Source organism: Acomys minous, assembly GCF_964271855.1.
Source record: "Acomys minous genome assembly, chromosome: 16".
Taxonomy (NCBI): Eukaryota; Metazoa; Chordata; class Mammalia; order Rodentia; family Muridae; genus Acomys; species Acomys minous.
Window position 1 is genome coordinate 21,403,439 of NC_140498.1, and position 18,251 is coordinate 21,421,689.

The 18,251-nt window shown below is 47.0% G+C and overlaps 1 protein-coding gene across 3 annotated transcripts in view; it reads right to left on the minus strand.

Annotated features, from left to right (window-relative positions):
• Positions 1-7,151: 7,151 nt before the first annotated feature.
• GFPT2 (glutamine-fructose-6-phosphate transaminase 2) overlaps positions 7,152-18,251 on the minus strand; it is a 47,471-nt gene continuing 36,371 nt past the window's right edge. For 2 of the 3 annotated variants that reach the window (XM_084762869.1, XM_084762868.1), the window contains exons 16-19: positions 17,239-17,366; positions 14,265-14,432; positions 11,637-11,798; positions 7,152-8,036 (exon numbers count right to left, since the gene is read on the minus strand). In XM_084762869.1, the coding sequence (XP_084618995.1) occupies positions 7,992-8,036; positions 11,637-11,798; positions 14,265-14,432; positions 17,239-17,366 (503 nt within the window). In that variant the 3' untranslated portion in view covers positions 7,152-7,991. Of the gene's footprint in view, positions 8,037-11,636; positions 11,799-14,264; positions 14,433-17,238; positions 17,367-17,389; positions 18,029-18,251 lie in introns of those variants that run through there. The other variant, XM_084762870.1, reaches the window with a different exon arrangement.

Below are 18,251 nucleotides of genomic sequence, written 5' to 3' on the forward strand. Positions count from 1 at the left end.
GAAGACAAAACCAGCAGCGTCCTCCTTTGGCCACCAGAGGGAGTACGGTTTATCTCTGCTTAAAATCCTCCCAGCGCCTGCTTGTGCTGCGTTGAGACCAGTTCATTTTGTAGGCTTCTGTCCACTCCTCTCCTCACCTCAGCTCTAGCCCCCATCACCAGAGCCAACGATTGGCATTATTAAAGACAGTACATCCTAGCTGTCATACTTGCCGTTTCCCTGAAGAACACTACTCAGTGCTTCCCCTCAGAGAAGAATGGACCTCCAATTCCCGGACATCCAAGATGGGTTTCATAGCACCACCCCGATGCAAAGTAAGTAGCCAAGAAACATCATGCATATGTTTACCCACCAAGCTTTCCATACAGATTCTGTTCACTCTACAGACACTGGTCTTCGTTCTGATTTTACGAAATTATAGTGGACAGACAGACAGACATGGAGCTGAGGTGACATGACAGGGTGGGGTAGAATGGTGCTGGCCCATGCTTTGAGTGAGGACAAGGAAGCCTGGCCAGGGTCTACAAGTGCAAAGAGTCTTCCAAAATGTGATGTGAACGCCATATATGGACCCCGACACCTGGCTACCCTGGCCAGGCAGCGAGAAACAGTGGAGGTGGGGGACTCTTGGCAGAGGGAAGTCCTTGCTGAAGCTGGAAAGGCAAAGGAAAAGTGCTGCTGGGTCTGTGACTTTGAAACACATTTGGGCCAAGTGCTCAGAAAGGAGAGGGACGTATGTGCCGTGTCCGGGGTAACACAGCCACCTATGCTGGCGGGCAGGAGAGGCAGGTGATGAGATTGGAGCGGCATGGTGCTGGGCATGGGCTGGCTTTGCTGACCATGGGCTGATGGACACACGGAGGACCGCCTTCTGCTCCCTGCTGTGCCTTCTTTAGCCAGAGGGTTTTGTGTAGGTCTCATAGTTGCATCATCTGAACATTGAGAGGATTTCCAAAACAAAAGCAAAAGAGGCAGAACTCCGTTGTTGGGTTCTCTTCATAAAAGGGCAGTGGTTGTGAGAACTGAGTGGAACACACCCCTTCAGGTGAGGCCCCTGTCCCTCCCCACCCTGTTCCTCCTGTGACCCATGCCTAGCAGCAGCTTTACTCTCACCTGCCAGCCTTTGGGGCATGAAAAGGTGGGTGACCTGGCTGTGGAGATAAAGGGCAGCTGTCGAGGAGGTTAAGCAAGTTCAGTGATGCGACTCAGCATTTCTTTTAGAACGATCACTAGGGCTTGTAAGGTTTGAAGAACGTCGTGCCTAAGGCCACGAGACTAGTTGAGAACCACAGCAAAGGCCATTTTGAGAAACTGAAGCCTGGGTTGGGGCCATGGTCACAGGTGCTAAGAGGAAGGAATTGATTTTAAAGCTGCTTCAAGACTTTAGGGGACTCTAAATCAATCTGCAATGAGCTATCACTACATACATAGCTACTAGGAGTAGTGCACTAAAATTTAATAACAAGTGTTGGGGTGACCGGAAGCAGTAGGAATGCTCATACCCTGCTGGTGGGTGGGGTGGGGTGGGGCAACATGATATAATATTTGCTAAATAGCACAGCAGTTTTGGATAAAGCTGAAAACACACTGAACACATCACCCAGCACGATTCATTCCTCCTTCCTTTGGCTTTTACTCTCTCTTCTGCCATGACTCCTGGCTCTACCCACCTACCCTTGATGTTATGGCAAACAGACACTACCCACTTCCCTGTCCTACACTGACCTCTTTGTCAGGAAGAAAAGCACACAGAGAACATAAAAGTCCTGGGCTGGGGTGCTGGGCTAACAAGGATTTGTCCAGAGGTCTGCTTCCCATGCAAGCTCTGGGCTGATAGATTTCTTTGGCCTGCATTCCAGTCTAACTCTGCTTATCAGCAACCCCCTCCCCCACCGCAACCCCTCCCTTACCGCAACCCCTCCCCCACCGCAACCCCTCCCCCACCGCAACCCCTCCCCCACCGCAACCCCTCCCCCACCGCAACCCCCTCCCCCACCGCAACCCCTCCCCCACCGCAACCCCCTTCCCCACCGCAACCCCTCCCCACCGCAACCCCTCCCCCACCGCAACCCCTCCCCTACCGCAACCCCTCCCCCACCGCAACCCCTCCCCCACCGCAACCCCTCCCCACTGCAACCCCTCCCCCACTGCAGCCCCCTCCCCCACTGCAGCCCCTCCCCCACTGCAACCCCCTCCTCCACGGCACCCCCCAGGCAAGGGATTAACTCCTCCAAGCCTCTCTCTGTAGGAAGTAGTAAAGATAACAGCTATGGCCTGTTGGGGATGCCGTGGTAGTATAGAGTCCCTGAGAGTGCTTCTCACTCAGACTTCCTGTCTCCTTCTCCTCCCTTCAACTACTCTCGAACATTTCTTCTCTTCTCCCCAACTGTTTCAACTGTGCTTTGTGGAGGAAAAAAAGCTGCACGTAAGCTAATCGGGATAAGTATTGTCTATCCGTGTATGTATATGTGTGTGTGGTGTGTATGTGTCTGTGTGTGTCTGTGTGTATGTTTGTGTGTCTGTGTATGTATGTAAGTGTGTGTGCTTCTGTGTGTGGTATATGTATGTATGCATGTATATGTGTGTGGTGTGTGGTACATGTATGTGTATGGTGCATGTATGTGTATTGTGTGTGTCTGTGTGTGGTGTATATGTGTGATATATATGTATGTATGTCTATATTGCCTGTGTGTGGTGTGTCTCAGTGTGTGTGTGTGTGTGTGTGTGTGTGTGTGTGTGTATGTGTGTGTGTGTGTGTAATACCAAAGGCAGGCCACTTTATATAGAGACCTAGGACCACAGACTTAATTCAGTAGTAGAGCCCTCGCCTCCTGAGATGGTTAATTGTTATCATGAACTTCAATAGAATGGGATGTCTTTGGGACTCTTGCTAAGGACTGCCTAAGGTATGCACACCCACCTGAGTGTGAGTGATACCCCATAGGTTGGTGCCGGGTGTGATACAAGAGGAAAAGCAGAGCCCGCCCCACTGTAGGCACTCGCTTTCTCTGCCTCCTAGCTACCATGCTGTCCTTTTCCTCCATGTCCTCCCTGCCAGGGTGGAATGAAGTCTCTAAAACCGTGTGCAAAAAACAAAACAAAATGAAACTCTCCCCTCGGTCGTTCCTGTCAGTTACTTTATCACAGTGATGAGAATGAAAAGACATAGCAGGTAAGCAAGAGGCCCTGGTGCAACCCGCGGTACCATGGGAAAAACCTAAACTAGAAACCCTAACGACTGCAACTAAAAACAAACTTTAAGGGGTGGGGGCAGGGAGGTGATCATTCAAAGGAAGAGCAGAGTTCAGCCCTCCATTTTAAAAGCTGGGTACGCTGGCTTCTACTTATAATCTTAGACCTAGGGAGGCAGAGACAGGCGGATTCCTGGGGCTCAGTGGCCAGACAGCCTACCCTAATTGTGATCCTGAGGTCCCAACAAAAGATCTTGTCTCAAAAGTGCAAAATGGATGGCACCTGAGGAGGAATGGCACCCAAAGCTGATCTCTGGTTGGTGACCACATTCACACAAACAAAGATATGCACGCGCATGCACACAAAGAGGTTTGTTTTGGTGTGTGATTGGAAGTAGCCTGTTGAGAGGCCTATCTGGTTATGGCTTTCTTGCTGGCAGTCTCCTGATGGTCCAGGGCACCATATCGTCTGAGATAGAGAACATATGCTTGTATATGTGTCTATCTGGTTCTTTTCCTCATAAAATCACCAGAAGCCTACCCTCATCCTAGTGACCTTATCCAATCCCAATCACTTCCCTAAAGCCTCACCTCTAAACACCATAACTGAAATAACTTTCCACCTCTTCATAGCTCACAGTAGCCCTGGGGGACTACTCACATCGCAGCAGGACATGTGCTGGGAAGGATCTGTGCTGTGGTGAAAGCAAGGGTGGAGCCAACCCCAGGGACCAGGGACCACTCTTCTCTGAGTGAGCATCTCTTTCTTGCAATGGGATGCCTACCACCTGTGTTCCAGGCTGCTCATCCACCATTCAAGAGCAGGGACCTTCTGCTTTGAAAAACTCATAGTAAAATGCACAGTGAACCACTCTTCTTGTAGCTTCTACACACATCAGTCAACTGGGTTAGATCTGGGCTCACATGACAACACTGCAAGTGAATGGACTGAGCTGGCTGGAAGAGGTGGTAGTGGAGGGATATATTCTCCGATATCCAGAGGTGACATGGAGGCACAGCTGAGGGGGGACTTGTGCTGAATGGAGGCAGATACTCGGGACTGTATAACCAGAGATGAAATGTTGTGACCCTCTGACCTCTTCTTTAAGCATCTTCCAAAAGGCCAGCAGCTGGGCCCTGACTCCCAGCCTAAAATACTAGAGAGCTTTTCTGAGAGTCCGTCAAGCTCTAATACAGCATTGACCTTATGACACCCCACATTGCCTAGGATTTCCTAGCAAGTGGCTACCTGTATTAATAGATGTGTTCACAGAACTTCTGACTAGCCTGCCTTGAACCTGGACAAGACAGTCCAAGGTCATGTAGAAGATTAGTACAGTCAAACAGAAAGCCGAATCTTACCACACACAGAGAGAGTAAGCTAAGGATAACTTCCAAAAGAAAAAAAAAATATTGTTGTTGGCTTTCAGAGGGACTGAAAGTAGATCACACCCTGAGACAAGAGCCAGCCATTTGGAAGCTGTTCTGAATAGTGATATGTGACCTTGGCTGAATAGTGATATGTGACCTTGGTCTCAGGTGAGGTGGCCTAGAGGTAATCACATCCCAATAGCAGAAAACACGCCCAGAGCTTAGCTCTTTGCTTCTAAGACTGGTCTTTGTTTTCTCTGACAGAGGAACCAGAGGTCACTAGAGATACGGTAGATCCGGGCTGCTCAGGAAATGTACAGGTTGGTTCTGGAGTGAAGTGTAGTATGAGTCAGGAAGTACTTACGTGTGTGTGTGTGTGTGTGTGTGTGTGTGTGTGTGTAACACAGAGGCCAACTCAAACAGCTCCCAGCAGCCTCAGCTAGAATCTCAGCAACTTGCATCTGGCACAGCACCCTGGCAGACGTGAAATCTGGCACTGACTGTCTCAGGTAGGTTAATATCAGACCAAGGTTCACACCGAGAGAGTTAACAAGGCCAATGGCAGTGGTTTATATGCTCGAAGTGATGTGATAAGAATGTTGCTCTTCCTCCCCCAGGCCTATAAGCCCATTCTAACCACCTGGGAAGCATCAGACACACCCAAGTGGTGGGCGTTCTACCCATCCTCACCGTGCTCCTTCACACCTCCGTGTACGGCCCTGCTGGATAGACGGCTGCAGATGGAGGTAGTTAGGGAGGGAAGCCTTAGCACATTTCCCAACTACTTGAACTAAAAGAAAGAACTGATAACAGGAAAGGAGAGTGCCTAGACCCATCCTGTCAAACAGCTCCAAGCTCTGAAGCAGGCGTTCCATTTCAGAGAGGCCAGGGGAATGGAAACACAATTCTGTAACAAAGTAACTTGAGATTTCTTAGACCTAGTGGTTAAAAGCGCTGGATGCTCTTCCAGAGGACCTGGACCCAGTACCGACACACATAACCTTCTGTAACTCGGGATAAATGGGATCTGTCACCCTCCTTTGGCCATTATAGGCACCAGGCATGCAAGAGATGCACATATATGCATGTGGGCATACCTACACTTAAAATAAATTCTTTGGTTTTTTTTTTTTAATGCTCTTACAGACCTGAGGCAGATTTGTTTGTTTGTTTCTTTCTTTTTTTGGTTTTCTAAGATGGAGTTTCTCTTGTAGTCCTGGTTGTCCTGGATTCACTTTCTAGACCAGGCTGGCCTCGAACTCACAGAGATCCACCTGCTTTTGTCTCACAAGTGTTGCCTGCCTCTGTCTCCTGAGTGCTGGAATCAAAGGTGTGTGCCACCACACCCAGCTTTGTGGATGCATTTCTTAGGTTAACATCAAATGAAGAAACCCAAGGCTCTACACTGCACTATTTGAGGACACCAGAAGCAAAAAGAGAATTTAAAAAAGGAAAAGTCACAGAGACCTATCAGGGTGATTTTGGACTCAGAACAACACAAGGAACAAGAGAATGGAAAATGGTTTTCTCTGACTTAAAATTCATTATTAGGGAGGCTGGAGAGATGGCTCAGAGGTTAAGAGCACTGGCTGCTCTTCCAGAGGTCCTGAGTTCAATTTCCTAGCAACCACATGGTGGCTCACAACCATCTACAGTGTGATCTAATGTCCTCTTCTGGCCTGCAGCTGTACATGCAGGCAGAGCACTGTATACATAATAATAAATAAATAAATCTTTTAAAAATTTTTCATTATTAGACAAACCTTCACTGAAGTATAAGTAATAGTTTCTGGATCTACTAAGTTCTCAAAAATGACCTCTCGCTATGGTCTATTGACTTTGTATTTCTCCCCCAATATGTTTATATCCCCACCCCCATGGATGGTAATGAAAGTAGGTCTGGGCTATGAAGGTGGCTCAGTAGCTCCAGCACTTGCTGAGCAACCATGAAGAACCAGAGTTCGGATCCCCAGCACCCACAGGATGGGTGTGGTGGCCTGCCTGTAATCCCAGCACTTAGGAAGGAGAGATGGGGGATTGCCCAGGATATGCTGGCTAGTTAGACTAGGCAAATCAGCAAACTCTGGGCTCAGATAGAAACCCCGCCTCAGCGAATAAAGGAGAGAGCAATCCGCAAAGACACCCAGTGTCAACCTCTGCACACACGTACAAAACATGCATATACAAGCATGCACACATACACAAAAGTCAGGCCTTCATAGAGTGACTGGGGCTTGAAGGTGAAGCCCTCACGAATGGAATCAGAGCTCTTTAAAAGAAGCCCTGGGAGCTCACTTGCCTTTTCCACAGTGAGATGATACAAAGAGACATTCCAGTAGGGAGCAAGAAGCAGTCTCTCCTACACACCAAAGCAGCAAAGGTCTTGATTTTGCATTTCTCGGCCTCTAGCGTAATGAAAAACACCTCTCAATGAGGGTTGAATTCAACACATGAATGAACCACTGGGAAGCACATTCAATTCCTACCCAAACTGTACCACTAATGATGGGAGTGTTCCCGCCAGACAGTGCTCAGACCCTCAGATGTAAGGAAAAGGAGTTTAACCAAATCCAAACAAACAAGAGGAAAAACCGTTGCACTGTCTTTATTGTTGTAAAATTGCATAGTACATTGATTGTGCACGCTTTTGAATAGGGTAGGGCAGGCCCCATGAAACCACCCTCTTGCATGGGACATTTCAGGCTGGTTTACTATGAGTAGGGAGCAGGGACCAAAGTGCTGCCAGGGCTTAAAAAAGAACCGTAATCTGATTAAGGAGAAGTCAGAGAGTTGAGAGATTTGAGCCCATCTGGGAATATTGAAAGAAGTAGAGACTTTTAACTGGGCTCAAAGGAGGCACAGGAAGGGGGCAGAGGGGACACATTGATGTCAGGGGACAGGAATCAAGAGCAGCTTGTGGAGGAAGGAAAAGGAGAAAGGAAACAAAGGGCTCATGCCTTGTGCCCAAAACTGAGATGAGTGACACTCGCCAAGAGTGAGCCCAGAGACAGCACACTGGGTGGCCCAGATGCATGGTCCTGGCAATACCATGGCTACAGAAAGCCACATACTAGAAAAATAACTTAAAAGCTATACAATCATCATTATAAATATTTTGTCTTTTAAAACTAGCTAGTGTTGGTTTAAAAAAAAAAAAGGTTCACAGTTACTCCGAAGAGAGCGGTATCTCTATTGCACAGTAGTGGAAAGTCTGCTCTGATTCCCGCATGTAAACAATTCCTTCTCCTTGGTGACTTCAGGACACAGAGACACAGCATTTGCTGTAAAGCAAAGCACTTGGGTACAAGGCACGTCGAAGCTGTAAAGCTGTCCCCGGGAGCGAGAGACCCATGGAAGGGCCACTTTTTCCCCATGTGGCATCTTTGCAGTTGAAGTAGACTGCAGGTGACGATGCTCTTGTCATGGAGGTCATTCCACAGTGACAGACTTGGCTAGGTTTCTGGGGAAGTCAACCTAAAAAAAAAAAAAAGCCCAGTTGATAGCGTTCTTGCTAAGGATGCAGATAAGCATAGGCTCCACCCCCAGCACCTCACAAAGCAGGCATGGAGGTACACAAACGTGGAAGGGCAGGAGGACCAGAAATTCAAGGTCAGCCTCTATCTACCACATGGCAATCGGTATCTCACGGGTGGCAGCGTGTTGCTGTTTCTTCCCAGTCACCTCCAGCCACAACCTACCCGAACAGCTCCAGTTTGAAAGGCGATTCCTTACTGCAAGAAGCTCCTTTAAGTGTACAGCATTTACTTCACTTAATGAACATTTATCAGGACGTGACATGTGTCCTGTTGTGTGATTCACACATTTAAAAACAGGTAGCTTGGTGGGTGCTGTTAAAAAGTCACCTTTCAGCCAAGCGTAGTGGCGAATGCCTTTAATCCCAGCACTCGGGAGGTAGAGGCAGGTGGATCACTGTGAGTTGGAGGCCAACCTGGTCTACAAAGCGAGTCCAGGACAGTCAAGGCTACACAGAGAAACCCTGTCTTGGAAAAAAAAAAAACCAAACCAAACCAAACCAACAACAACAACAAAAAAGTCACCCTTCAGTTTACAGGTATGATGCAATCCTAGCACTCAGGAGACTGAGGCAGACAGACTTGAGTACAGGCAAATGAGGTCTATATACCAAATCCAAGGCCAGCCTCGGCTACACAGCAAGAGCCTATCAGAATGAACAAACCAGGGCTGGAGAGATAACCTAATGGGTAACAATTCTTTTTATTGGTTTTTCGAGACAGGGTTGCTCTCTGTGTAATAGCCTTGGCTGTCCTGGAACTCTCTTTGCAGACCAGGATGGTCCCGAACTCACCAAGATCTGCCTGCTCTGCCTCCTGAGTGCTGGGATGGATTAAAGGCACCTGCCACCATGCCTGGCTACAGCAGCTCTTACTGGTCTTCCAGAGGGCCCAACTCCCATCCCTAGCACCTGTATCACAGCTGCCTGTAACTCCAATTCTAGGAGATCTAAAGTACTCTTCTAGCCTTTGCAAGGAAAATTGGAAGGCAGGAATTTCAAGGCCACCCTCTACCACAAAGCAATTTGTTCAGCATCTCACAGGTGCCAGTAACATGTAGTTTCTGCATTCATGTACGCATACATACACACACACACACACACACACACACACACACACACACACAGCTTCACTGGGTCACTGGGTGGTGATGGAGCACATCTTTAATCCTAGCACTCAGGAAGCAGAGTCAGGCAGACCTCTGAGTTCTGCAGAGTGGATCTACAGAGTGAATTCCAGGACATCCAAGGCTACACAGAGAAATCCCATTAAAAAAAAAAACAAAGCTTCAGTAAAAAGAAAATAAAGCAAATAAACAAATCTACTTTTTTAGGACTGGGGTGTAGCTCAGAGATAGTGTCTGCATAGCATATGTAAGACCTTGCTTGGTTTGACCACCAGCACTGGGAAAACTAATTAATGAAGAAGAAGAAGAAGAAGAAGAAGAAGAAGAAGAAGAAGAAGAAGAAGAAGAAGAAGAAGAAGAAGAAGAAGAAGAAGAAGAAGAAGAAGAAGAAGAAGGAAAAAAACCACACATTTCAAAACCCTCCCAAAGGCTGGAGAGATGACTCAATGGTTAAGACCACTGGCTGCTTTTCCAGGACTTGGGTTCAATTCCCAGCACCCACAGATAGCTCACAACCCTCTGTAACTCCAGTTCCAAAGGATCTGACACCCTCATACTAATATACATAAAACAAAAGTTAAATGAAAAAAATCACTTTTTGTTTTGTTTTGGTTTTGTTTTTTGAGACAGGGTTTCTCTGTGTAGCCTTGGCTATCCTGGACTCACTTTGTAGACCAGACGGGCCTCGAACTCACAGTGATCAGCCTGCCTCTGCCTCCTGAGTGCTGGGATTAAAGGCGTGCACCACCACGCCTGGCTATCGAAAAAAAAAATCGCATTTTAAGACAGATATACATGATTTTTATAAGACTTGTTACTTTGTGTAGAGACTGAGAAATATGACTGGAGATGGATAATAAAGTAGGCTTCCACTTGATCTGCAAAAAGATGTTTTACTTTTATGTTAAGAAAAGATGAAACAAATACAACAGAAAGTTATGAGGTATCAACTTGGATGAGACACATCTAGGTGTCTGGGATATTGCTTTTTGTATTGTTATAATTTTATAAGCATCTCAAAATAAAACTGTAACACAGCATCTAGTTTTTTGCACAGTTAATTGCATTCTTACACATTTGCTGCTGAGGTTATAAACTGATTCTTTTCTGGGGTGTAATTTAGATGTCAGCAGTCTCAAAATGTCAAATCATTTTCTCAACAACTACAAATCTTAAATGTGGGACAAGGATGTGCATAGAAACATGTTCACTGTGGTATTAATCATAAAATGAAAAATTGGAAACAGCAGACCAGTTAAGTAGTTGTTCAGAAAATGATGTCAAAAGCTTGCAGTGTCATTGCAGAGATGTCTCAGAGGTCAAGAGTGCTTTGCTCTACCAGAGGGTCTGAGTAGGTTCCCAAATCAGGTGGCATACAACCCCCTGCAACAATAGGTCCTCAGGGATCTGATGGCCTCTTTTGGTTTCTGGGGGCACTGCATGCATGTGGCATATGGTTACATAGACATACATACAGGCACATAAATAAAAATGTAAAAATAAAGATTTGGATGGGATATTATACAATAATTAAATGTTGCACATAAGTTCATAAGAAAGAAAAAAATGGTACAAAGAGAAACAGAATTTTAACTTTGATATAATATTATTCATTTTTGTTTATTTTTTCTTTTTGTATTTAAGTCTCTCTATGTAGGCACAGGGTTCCTCAAATTTGTAATTTACCTGCTTCAGACCTCTTGAATGCTGGCCTTCCAAGTGTGCTTCACCAGAGCTGACTTGAAAAATGTTTTTTAAAATTTGCATGTACAGAAAAAAGACTTGGATAAAATATTAACTGTATCAATCAACACTGCTTCTGGGTAATGGTTTATTTTTGCTGTTCCTGGAGGAATCTAAACAACCTTAAATGAAAGTTACTTTGTATACATTATTTCTCCAATAAGTATTTAATCCAAGTATGTGTTTAAAAAACAAAAAAAGCAGCTGGGTGAGATGGTGCACCCCTGTAATCCCAGAACTAGGGGAAGCAGAGGCAGGTGGAGCTCTGTGAGTTCAAGGCCAACCTGGTTTACAAAGCAAGGCCAGGCCAGCCAATGCTACAAAGAGAAACTCTGTCTCAAAAAACTTAAAAAAAAAAAAAAAGAAGGCTGGGTGGGATGGAAGGCGGAGGCCTTTAATCCCAGCACTTGGGAGGCAGAGCCAGGTGGATTGCAGTGTCCACGACAGACAAGAGAAATCCTCTCTTGAGAAAAAAAAAAAAAAGAAAGAAAGAAAAAAAAAACAACTTTGCCATTACATATTTGTATGACTCTGTATCTGTGCACTAAAGTGGTACCCTGTGCCCCATAAATGTGTACAAGTGTCAATAAAAAATAAAAATGTATTGATAAGAGAGAAACTTTAGCTTTTTGTTCCTTGTCTTTGCTGTATTTATGCAAATTTTAGACTTACATCATAGCCTCGGAGGACAGCCAGGTGGAAGGACAGAAGTTGGAGAGGGACCACGCTCAGGATGCCCTGGAGACAGTCCACCGTGTGGGGCAGCTCAATAGTTTTATACGCGAACTTGGAACTCTCAGTGTCATCCTTGGAACACAGTATGATTGGACGACCCTAAAGCAGAGAGAGGCTCATAAAATACTGTGTCTCTGAAGGAAGCAAACCCTCCCTTGTACCCAGCATAGTTTCTGGCGTCAGCAGTACCGTAGTGATGATACCAATCCTTTGACTTTGCTAGATTTACCAGTGAGCTCATAAGCATGCCACATGGATAGGGCAATGTGTGGTGCTTCTTGGTGTGTTTCTTCCTCTTTCCTGGTCAGGTGACTGCCGCTTGTACCATCATCGTTCAGCATCCATTTGTTGACTGGCTTCCCAAGTGCCTTGTCCTGACCTACTCCTAACTCTAATGGTCTTCATAACCCAGTGATAAAAATAACACCATGAGCCAAGATGAATAGTGGATATGTGGACACTGGGTGTGGGATTATGGATATGAATATGTGGCTAGGTGCCACAGGGGCAGTAAAGCACGAGTGAGAGATGCTGATGCTTTATATGATGTTAACGCTGACTGTCAACTTGAACAGATTTAGAGTCACCTAGGAGACAGGCCCCCAAGTCCAATGGTGAGCGATTATCTAAAGTATGTTAACTGAGGTGGGATAACACATTCTGACAGTGGGTGGCACCATACCCTTGGCTTTGGTCTTGGACTGCGTGGAAAAGAGAAAGTAAATCGAGGGCCAGAAAAATGAGGTTTGACTAGCTGCTTCCTTCCTCAAAGTCCTGCCTCCATGAAAGATTATATCCTTGAGCCATGAGTCCAAATAAATCCCTAAATTACCTTTTTTTTTTTTTTAATTTTTTGAAACAGGGTTTCTTTGTGTAGCCTTGGCTGTTCTGGACCAGGCTAGCCTTGAACTCACACAGATCTGCCTGCCTCTGCCTCGCTGAGTGCTGGGATTATAGGTATGCAGCACTGCATCCAGCTCTTAAATTACTCTTATCAAGGTATTTTCTTTTTTTAATCACAGTAACCAAGAAGTAACTAAGAAAGTTTGGGAGGGCAAAGCCCAGCGAGCCAGGTCTATATCAAGTTCAAGTCAGCCTTAGCTACACAGAAAGAGCCATGTAGCTCTTTGCACTGGACCATGAAGCTATTTGCATGAGAAGCCCCCCCCCCCCCTCCAAAGCAATAGGAAGAGACAATTAGAGGAAAGAATGAGCTTGGCCTGAGTGGGAATCAGGACAGGTAGAATACCTGTAACTCCGTGGGATGTGGAAAAGGGCCACATGATGCAGAATGGGAGAGAGGTCACTGTCGTCTGACAGGAAGCCACGAGGGTTTGCAGTAGGAAGTGACTCAACTGTGTCTTTACACTAGCTCTCTCACCGCGGTGCCGAGATACGTGTGGCAGTTTGCCTGACTTAAGCATCTTACTGGATTTTGTCTACCTGTGACTTCATGAATCTACACAGTCTCTGCCTTCCCATGTCCATGAGGCCAGAGAGTAATATAACTGGCAGGTTAGTTCCTGGGAGGGAGCTAATCTGCCTTCAGACTTTGAACAATTAGAAGTGCCACTGTCCACCTGGACCTCTTGGACTATACTTGAGTTTACTGCTAATCCAATAACTCAGATTCAAGGCAGGGATTGGATATGCTGGAAAGATAAAGCGCGATTAGAAAGTTGAGGCTTTGGGTCACAAAGAACAGAGGCAGGGCTGGAGAGCAAGTTCTGTCACATGATCAATGATTTAGTCATCTGTGTCTGCTTAAGGAAACCCCAAGGAAAGTCTTGAAGGAGCTCAAGGGAGCTACTTGGCGGTACACATCAATTGAACCTGGTGGGGGACTCACTACAAGGACACAGAGGTTTCTCATCTGGGACCGTTACACTGTGGCTCTTTTCTCTCGGGCAGGCCCCATTAGAATCCGTTATAACACTTTAATAGTGAGCATTGTGCCTTCCTAGGTTCTATGAGAGTTACTGATCTTGACGGGTTTGGAGAACCCCCAAATTTGCAGCCAGTCCGAGGTTTGGGTGCCCATTAGTTCCTAATGTGTGGGTTCGGATGGGAGAGCGGTCTTACTTACCTTGTGAAATCTGACTTAACCCTGCAGAGTCAGTGTCAGAATTACACTATAGAAACCTTGGGAGGAAACCACGCCCTTAGGATGTGGCCCTGGAAGCATCTCTTCTGTCTCTAGCCTTAGGATCCAGGTCAGCTCTGCTCACTGGCTCTCGCTAAGGAGCGACGGAATATGATCTCTGGCTCACTGGTACTCTACCAGATGTGGGTGGTACTCCCAAGGGGCCCAATGGGCTAGTGAGACAACTTAGTGGATATGTCAATGCCAACAAGCCCGAAGCCCTGAGCCCCAGGCACAGAGCCAGCATGATAGAAGGACACAACTGACGCCTGCAAGTTGTCCTCTGATTTCCACGCACCTGCCACAGCACGTACGTGCAAGCAGGGAACAGGACAGAGTGTGGGCACACCCACAGACAGTGGCTTGTGATGATGGCAGCGGGCGACGTGGGCATATGTGGTACGGAACAGGAGAGCCCTCACCTGGCGGGCGGTGACCTGCTGCAAGGCATTCTGGCATTTGGCAAAGCAAGGGTCCTTCATGATGACCATGATGACCGGCATCTGTTTGTCAATTAGTGCCAGGGGCCCGTGTTTCAGCTCTCCGGCCAGGATCCCTTCTGAGTGCATGTAGGTTATCTCTTTAATTTTCTACGGAGACACAAGGGGAGATCAATGTCATACTGGGAAGGCCGGGGGGGCTGCAACAGAAAACAGAAGGGCAGAGGGAAGCTGGGATAGGGGCCTTTACTCTAGAGGGTAAGGGGCTGAAGGTCTCCAGGCCAACGGGTGCCTAGATGGGTCAACAGTAGCAAAGGATGCTCTGGGCCAGGAGAGAGAACAGGCTGCTGCCCAGAGAACAGAACAAAGCCCAGATAGCAACCTTTCAGCCCTCAGGCACAATAGTGACACTTCTCTTCAGTTCCATGCACAGCCATCCACTCGGTCTAGTTTGCCTTCACCTCAGCCTCCACCCGCTTGGCAAGCCACGTGGCCTCCCCAGTTACCACAGATAATGGAGGCATTGTATTCTGCTTAGATATGCTTGTATTCCGTTAGCTGGTAGCCACTCTCCCAAGTTTAGATCCTTAATCACATTTATTCAGTTGCTTAGATTGGCCTATTCAGGAAATTCCTACACCGGGGGCTACTTGAATTTTTTTCCCCTTTGTTCAGGTAGATTCATCGTCACTCATTTTTACCATCAAGTCTTCATCATTTCCCTGATGAGAATGTTAAAGAAAATATTCCTCCGAGTGTCTAAGAGCTAGTTATTTGGGTCAGGCAAACCCTGTGGAGAATGAGGCTCCTCCTTGGAGACCACAGACAGCTGGCGTGCTGGCCTCCAAGTGACCACACAGGGGCCATTGACTTGTGCCAGCAGCAACCCTAAACACTCCTTTCTTTCCTCAAAGACCAACGTGGAGACTGCAGTTGAATATGTATCTTTCATCAGCCATGCTTTGCCGCTGCCACAGCTGACCCCCACAAGCCAGAGAGCAGAACTGTCAAGAAACTGAAAGCTCACTCCAGTCTGTGCCTCTTCTGTGCCCCTGGGTGCCCAGCACTCCACTCTGTTCCTTAGGCAGCAGTCAGACTCTTGCATGTGACCTGAGCTCACAGTGCAAGGGCTGACTGGTGTAAAATGCGCCAGAGGTTAATCTTTATAGTCAACTTGATGGGATTTAAAGTCCCATAAAAACAAACTCCTGGGATGAGTAGGTTGGGTTAACAGAGGAGACCTACCCTAAGTGTGGGTGAAATTGTTTTATGGGCTGGGGCCCTGGACAGAATAAAAGACAGAAAGTAAGCTGAACACCTGTGTCCATCTGGTCTCTGGCCCCTGATTGTGGACAGTGTGACCAGCTACCTTGTGCCTTCTCTCCCGTGACAGACTGTCTGTCCTTCAAACTGTGTGCCAAAATAAAGCCTTGCTTCCTCAAGCTGTTTTTGTCAGTATTTTGTCTCAGCAAGGAGGAAAGTAAACTGACTCCTATGCTTGGCTTCTGTCCCTTTTATTATTTAGCATGTAGTCCCTAAAATCCTTACAATGTTCACTCTGAGAGGCGTCTTTCCTTGTTACTGATAGCTAAGGGACAGGTCTCTACTATCTGGAACAATACAGGGGTAGAGGGCTGGGGTTTTCAAGTTTACAACAAACAACTCATCCGTGCCAAGTAGGCTCTGGCTGAGGCTGAGCTCATCAGCAGTGTCCAAGGACTAAATCAATGAAACCTATGTCAGAAAGACTCCACACAAATTTAAAAGGATGTCTGGAAAAGCTTCTGGAACACTGAACAAATGGTTCTGGGAGAGTGCCATGACACCTTGACCTGGATATCTATCCCAGCATGTGGGGCTCATTGGGATCCTTGGTCATAGCCTTTACAATGATTCTGTAACTAGAGGAAAGAGTTAATCTGCCTATGTTCAAAGTTGGTGAACTCAGTGGTCAGTGTACTCCCAGCCACAACCACCAGCCACGCATCTACTGACTGGGTATGACAAGCAGGGGAGCCAAAGATGCTTGCTACTCCTGTCATGGCCCACAGTGCTGTCTCATCTGGGATACGGGACCCCTTTTGCCTTGCATGAGCTTTCTGATCTATACACAGTAAACTAATAGTGAGAAAGTGCAAGCTTAGACTCCGCTTTGCCAGCCTTCAGCAGCTTTACACTTCCAGCACCTTGCCTCAGCCCCGTCAACCTTCTCTTGCACTGGTAATTTATTGTCACCAGACAAAATGGCTAGTCATCAATTAAAAAATAAAATAAAATTCAGGCTCCTTGATGTGGGAATATGAATGCAAGCTCTGCCTGCTTTGGAAGTTTGAGGGTCACTGGAAGATTAATAGCGATCTTGAAAGTTTTAACGACCAAAATTCTTTCCCCAGAAGCTGCTTGTGGTAGTGGCTCTGAATCTGGTTCAGTTCTAGGGTGTGTGTGTACCTCGGAGTCATTCCTCAAGAGCCATCCACTTTTTTTTTTTTTTTTTGGAGACATGGTCTTCACTGGAACCTGGCACTCACACTGGTCCCCAAATTAAACTAGACTGGCTAACCACGGAGCCCCGGAGATCCTAGTGTCTCTACCTCCCCAGTGCTGGGACCCCAAGCACACACCAGCTTTTTTTTAACATACAAATTCTCATACACTAAGTCCTTCAAGGAGCTTTGCCCAACAATGTCTGGTTCCCTTCTCTCCAGTAGATGGGAGAACTCCCTGGGGACAGACGCCCACTTCACTTATTTCTGTGACACCAGCCTAAGAGCCAGCCCCCCCAGTACAGGCTCATGAAGGAGTCCAGCGGGTTTGGAAACCCTTCCCTCCCACCCTCCATGCAGTATCTCCTAAGCCTGCCTTCACGTTGCCCTCGGAGGCTGCGCAGTGAGCCGCCGCCAGCGGAGGCGGAGGCGGAGGCCGAGGCGGAGGCGGAGGCTGAGAGAGAAGGACTCACCAAGGCTCCTTCCAGGCACGTGGCATAGTTATATCCCCGTCCCATTACCAGGAGAGACCTCTGTGTGTAGAGCTCCAGGGCCAGGTCATGGATCTTTTCATCCAGAGACAACACTTCTTTGATCAGCTCTGAGCAAGGCAAAGAGAGAAGGAAGGGAGAGGGGGGGCAGTCATTCTGACTTCCAAGTGTTCACAAGGAAAAGCGCCAGCTGTTAACAAGCCTTGGAAAGCTACCCTGCTCCGGAGCCTCTGCTCCCTTCCACGCACTGTTATGATGGGCTTTACACTGAGGGCTGCATACTGGCCATACTGGTCAGGAACTTGTCGGCTTGGCAGTTCCAGTATGTGTATGCTTGGGGAATGTCTATATGGTAGGGCTATAAGCTCCCATCTCTAGCTCCGTGTTACAGGAAGTGAACCAAGAGCCAGAGGGATGAAATCACCCCCTGGGAAGACACAGGACTGAGATTCCAAAGTCACTCCTCAGTCCCTTGCCCCGGGCTGGGTCCCAAGGCCAAGCCAGTGTAAGTCAGACCTGTTGCAATCCAACTTCCTGGTCCCTTTATACGCTTACAACTTCTTGTCACCCTGAAGAGCCTTTGCTCTTGTGACTTATAGCTCTCAGTACTTATTGGATTTGAAAAAATAACACTAATCAGCTGGGCGTGGTGGGGCATGCTTTTAATCCCAGCACTCAAGACGCAGAGACAGGGTGGGTCTCTGAGTTCAAGGCCAGCCTGGTCTACATGGTGAGTTCCATTGACAGCCAGAGCTACACAGTGAGACCATGTCTCAACAAACAAACAAACAAACAAACAAACAACAAGAACAGAGAAAGAAGGGGGAGGAGGAAGGGGAGGAGGAAAGAAAGAAAATAATAATTTTAAAATTCTAGAGTGCTGTTTCGTTTATAAGAAAAAAAATAAAGCTATAATGATACATTTCTGGAAAAAAATGAAGAGAAGAATGGTATTTAAAGGGCTCCAGCAGATCCAAGCACGGCAAACCTTGCCC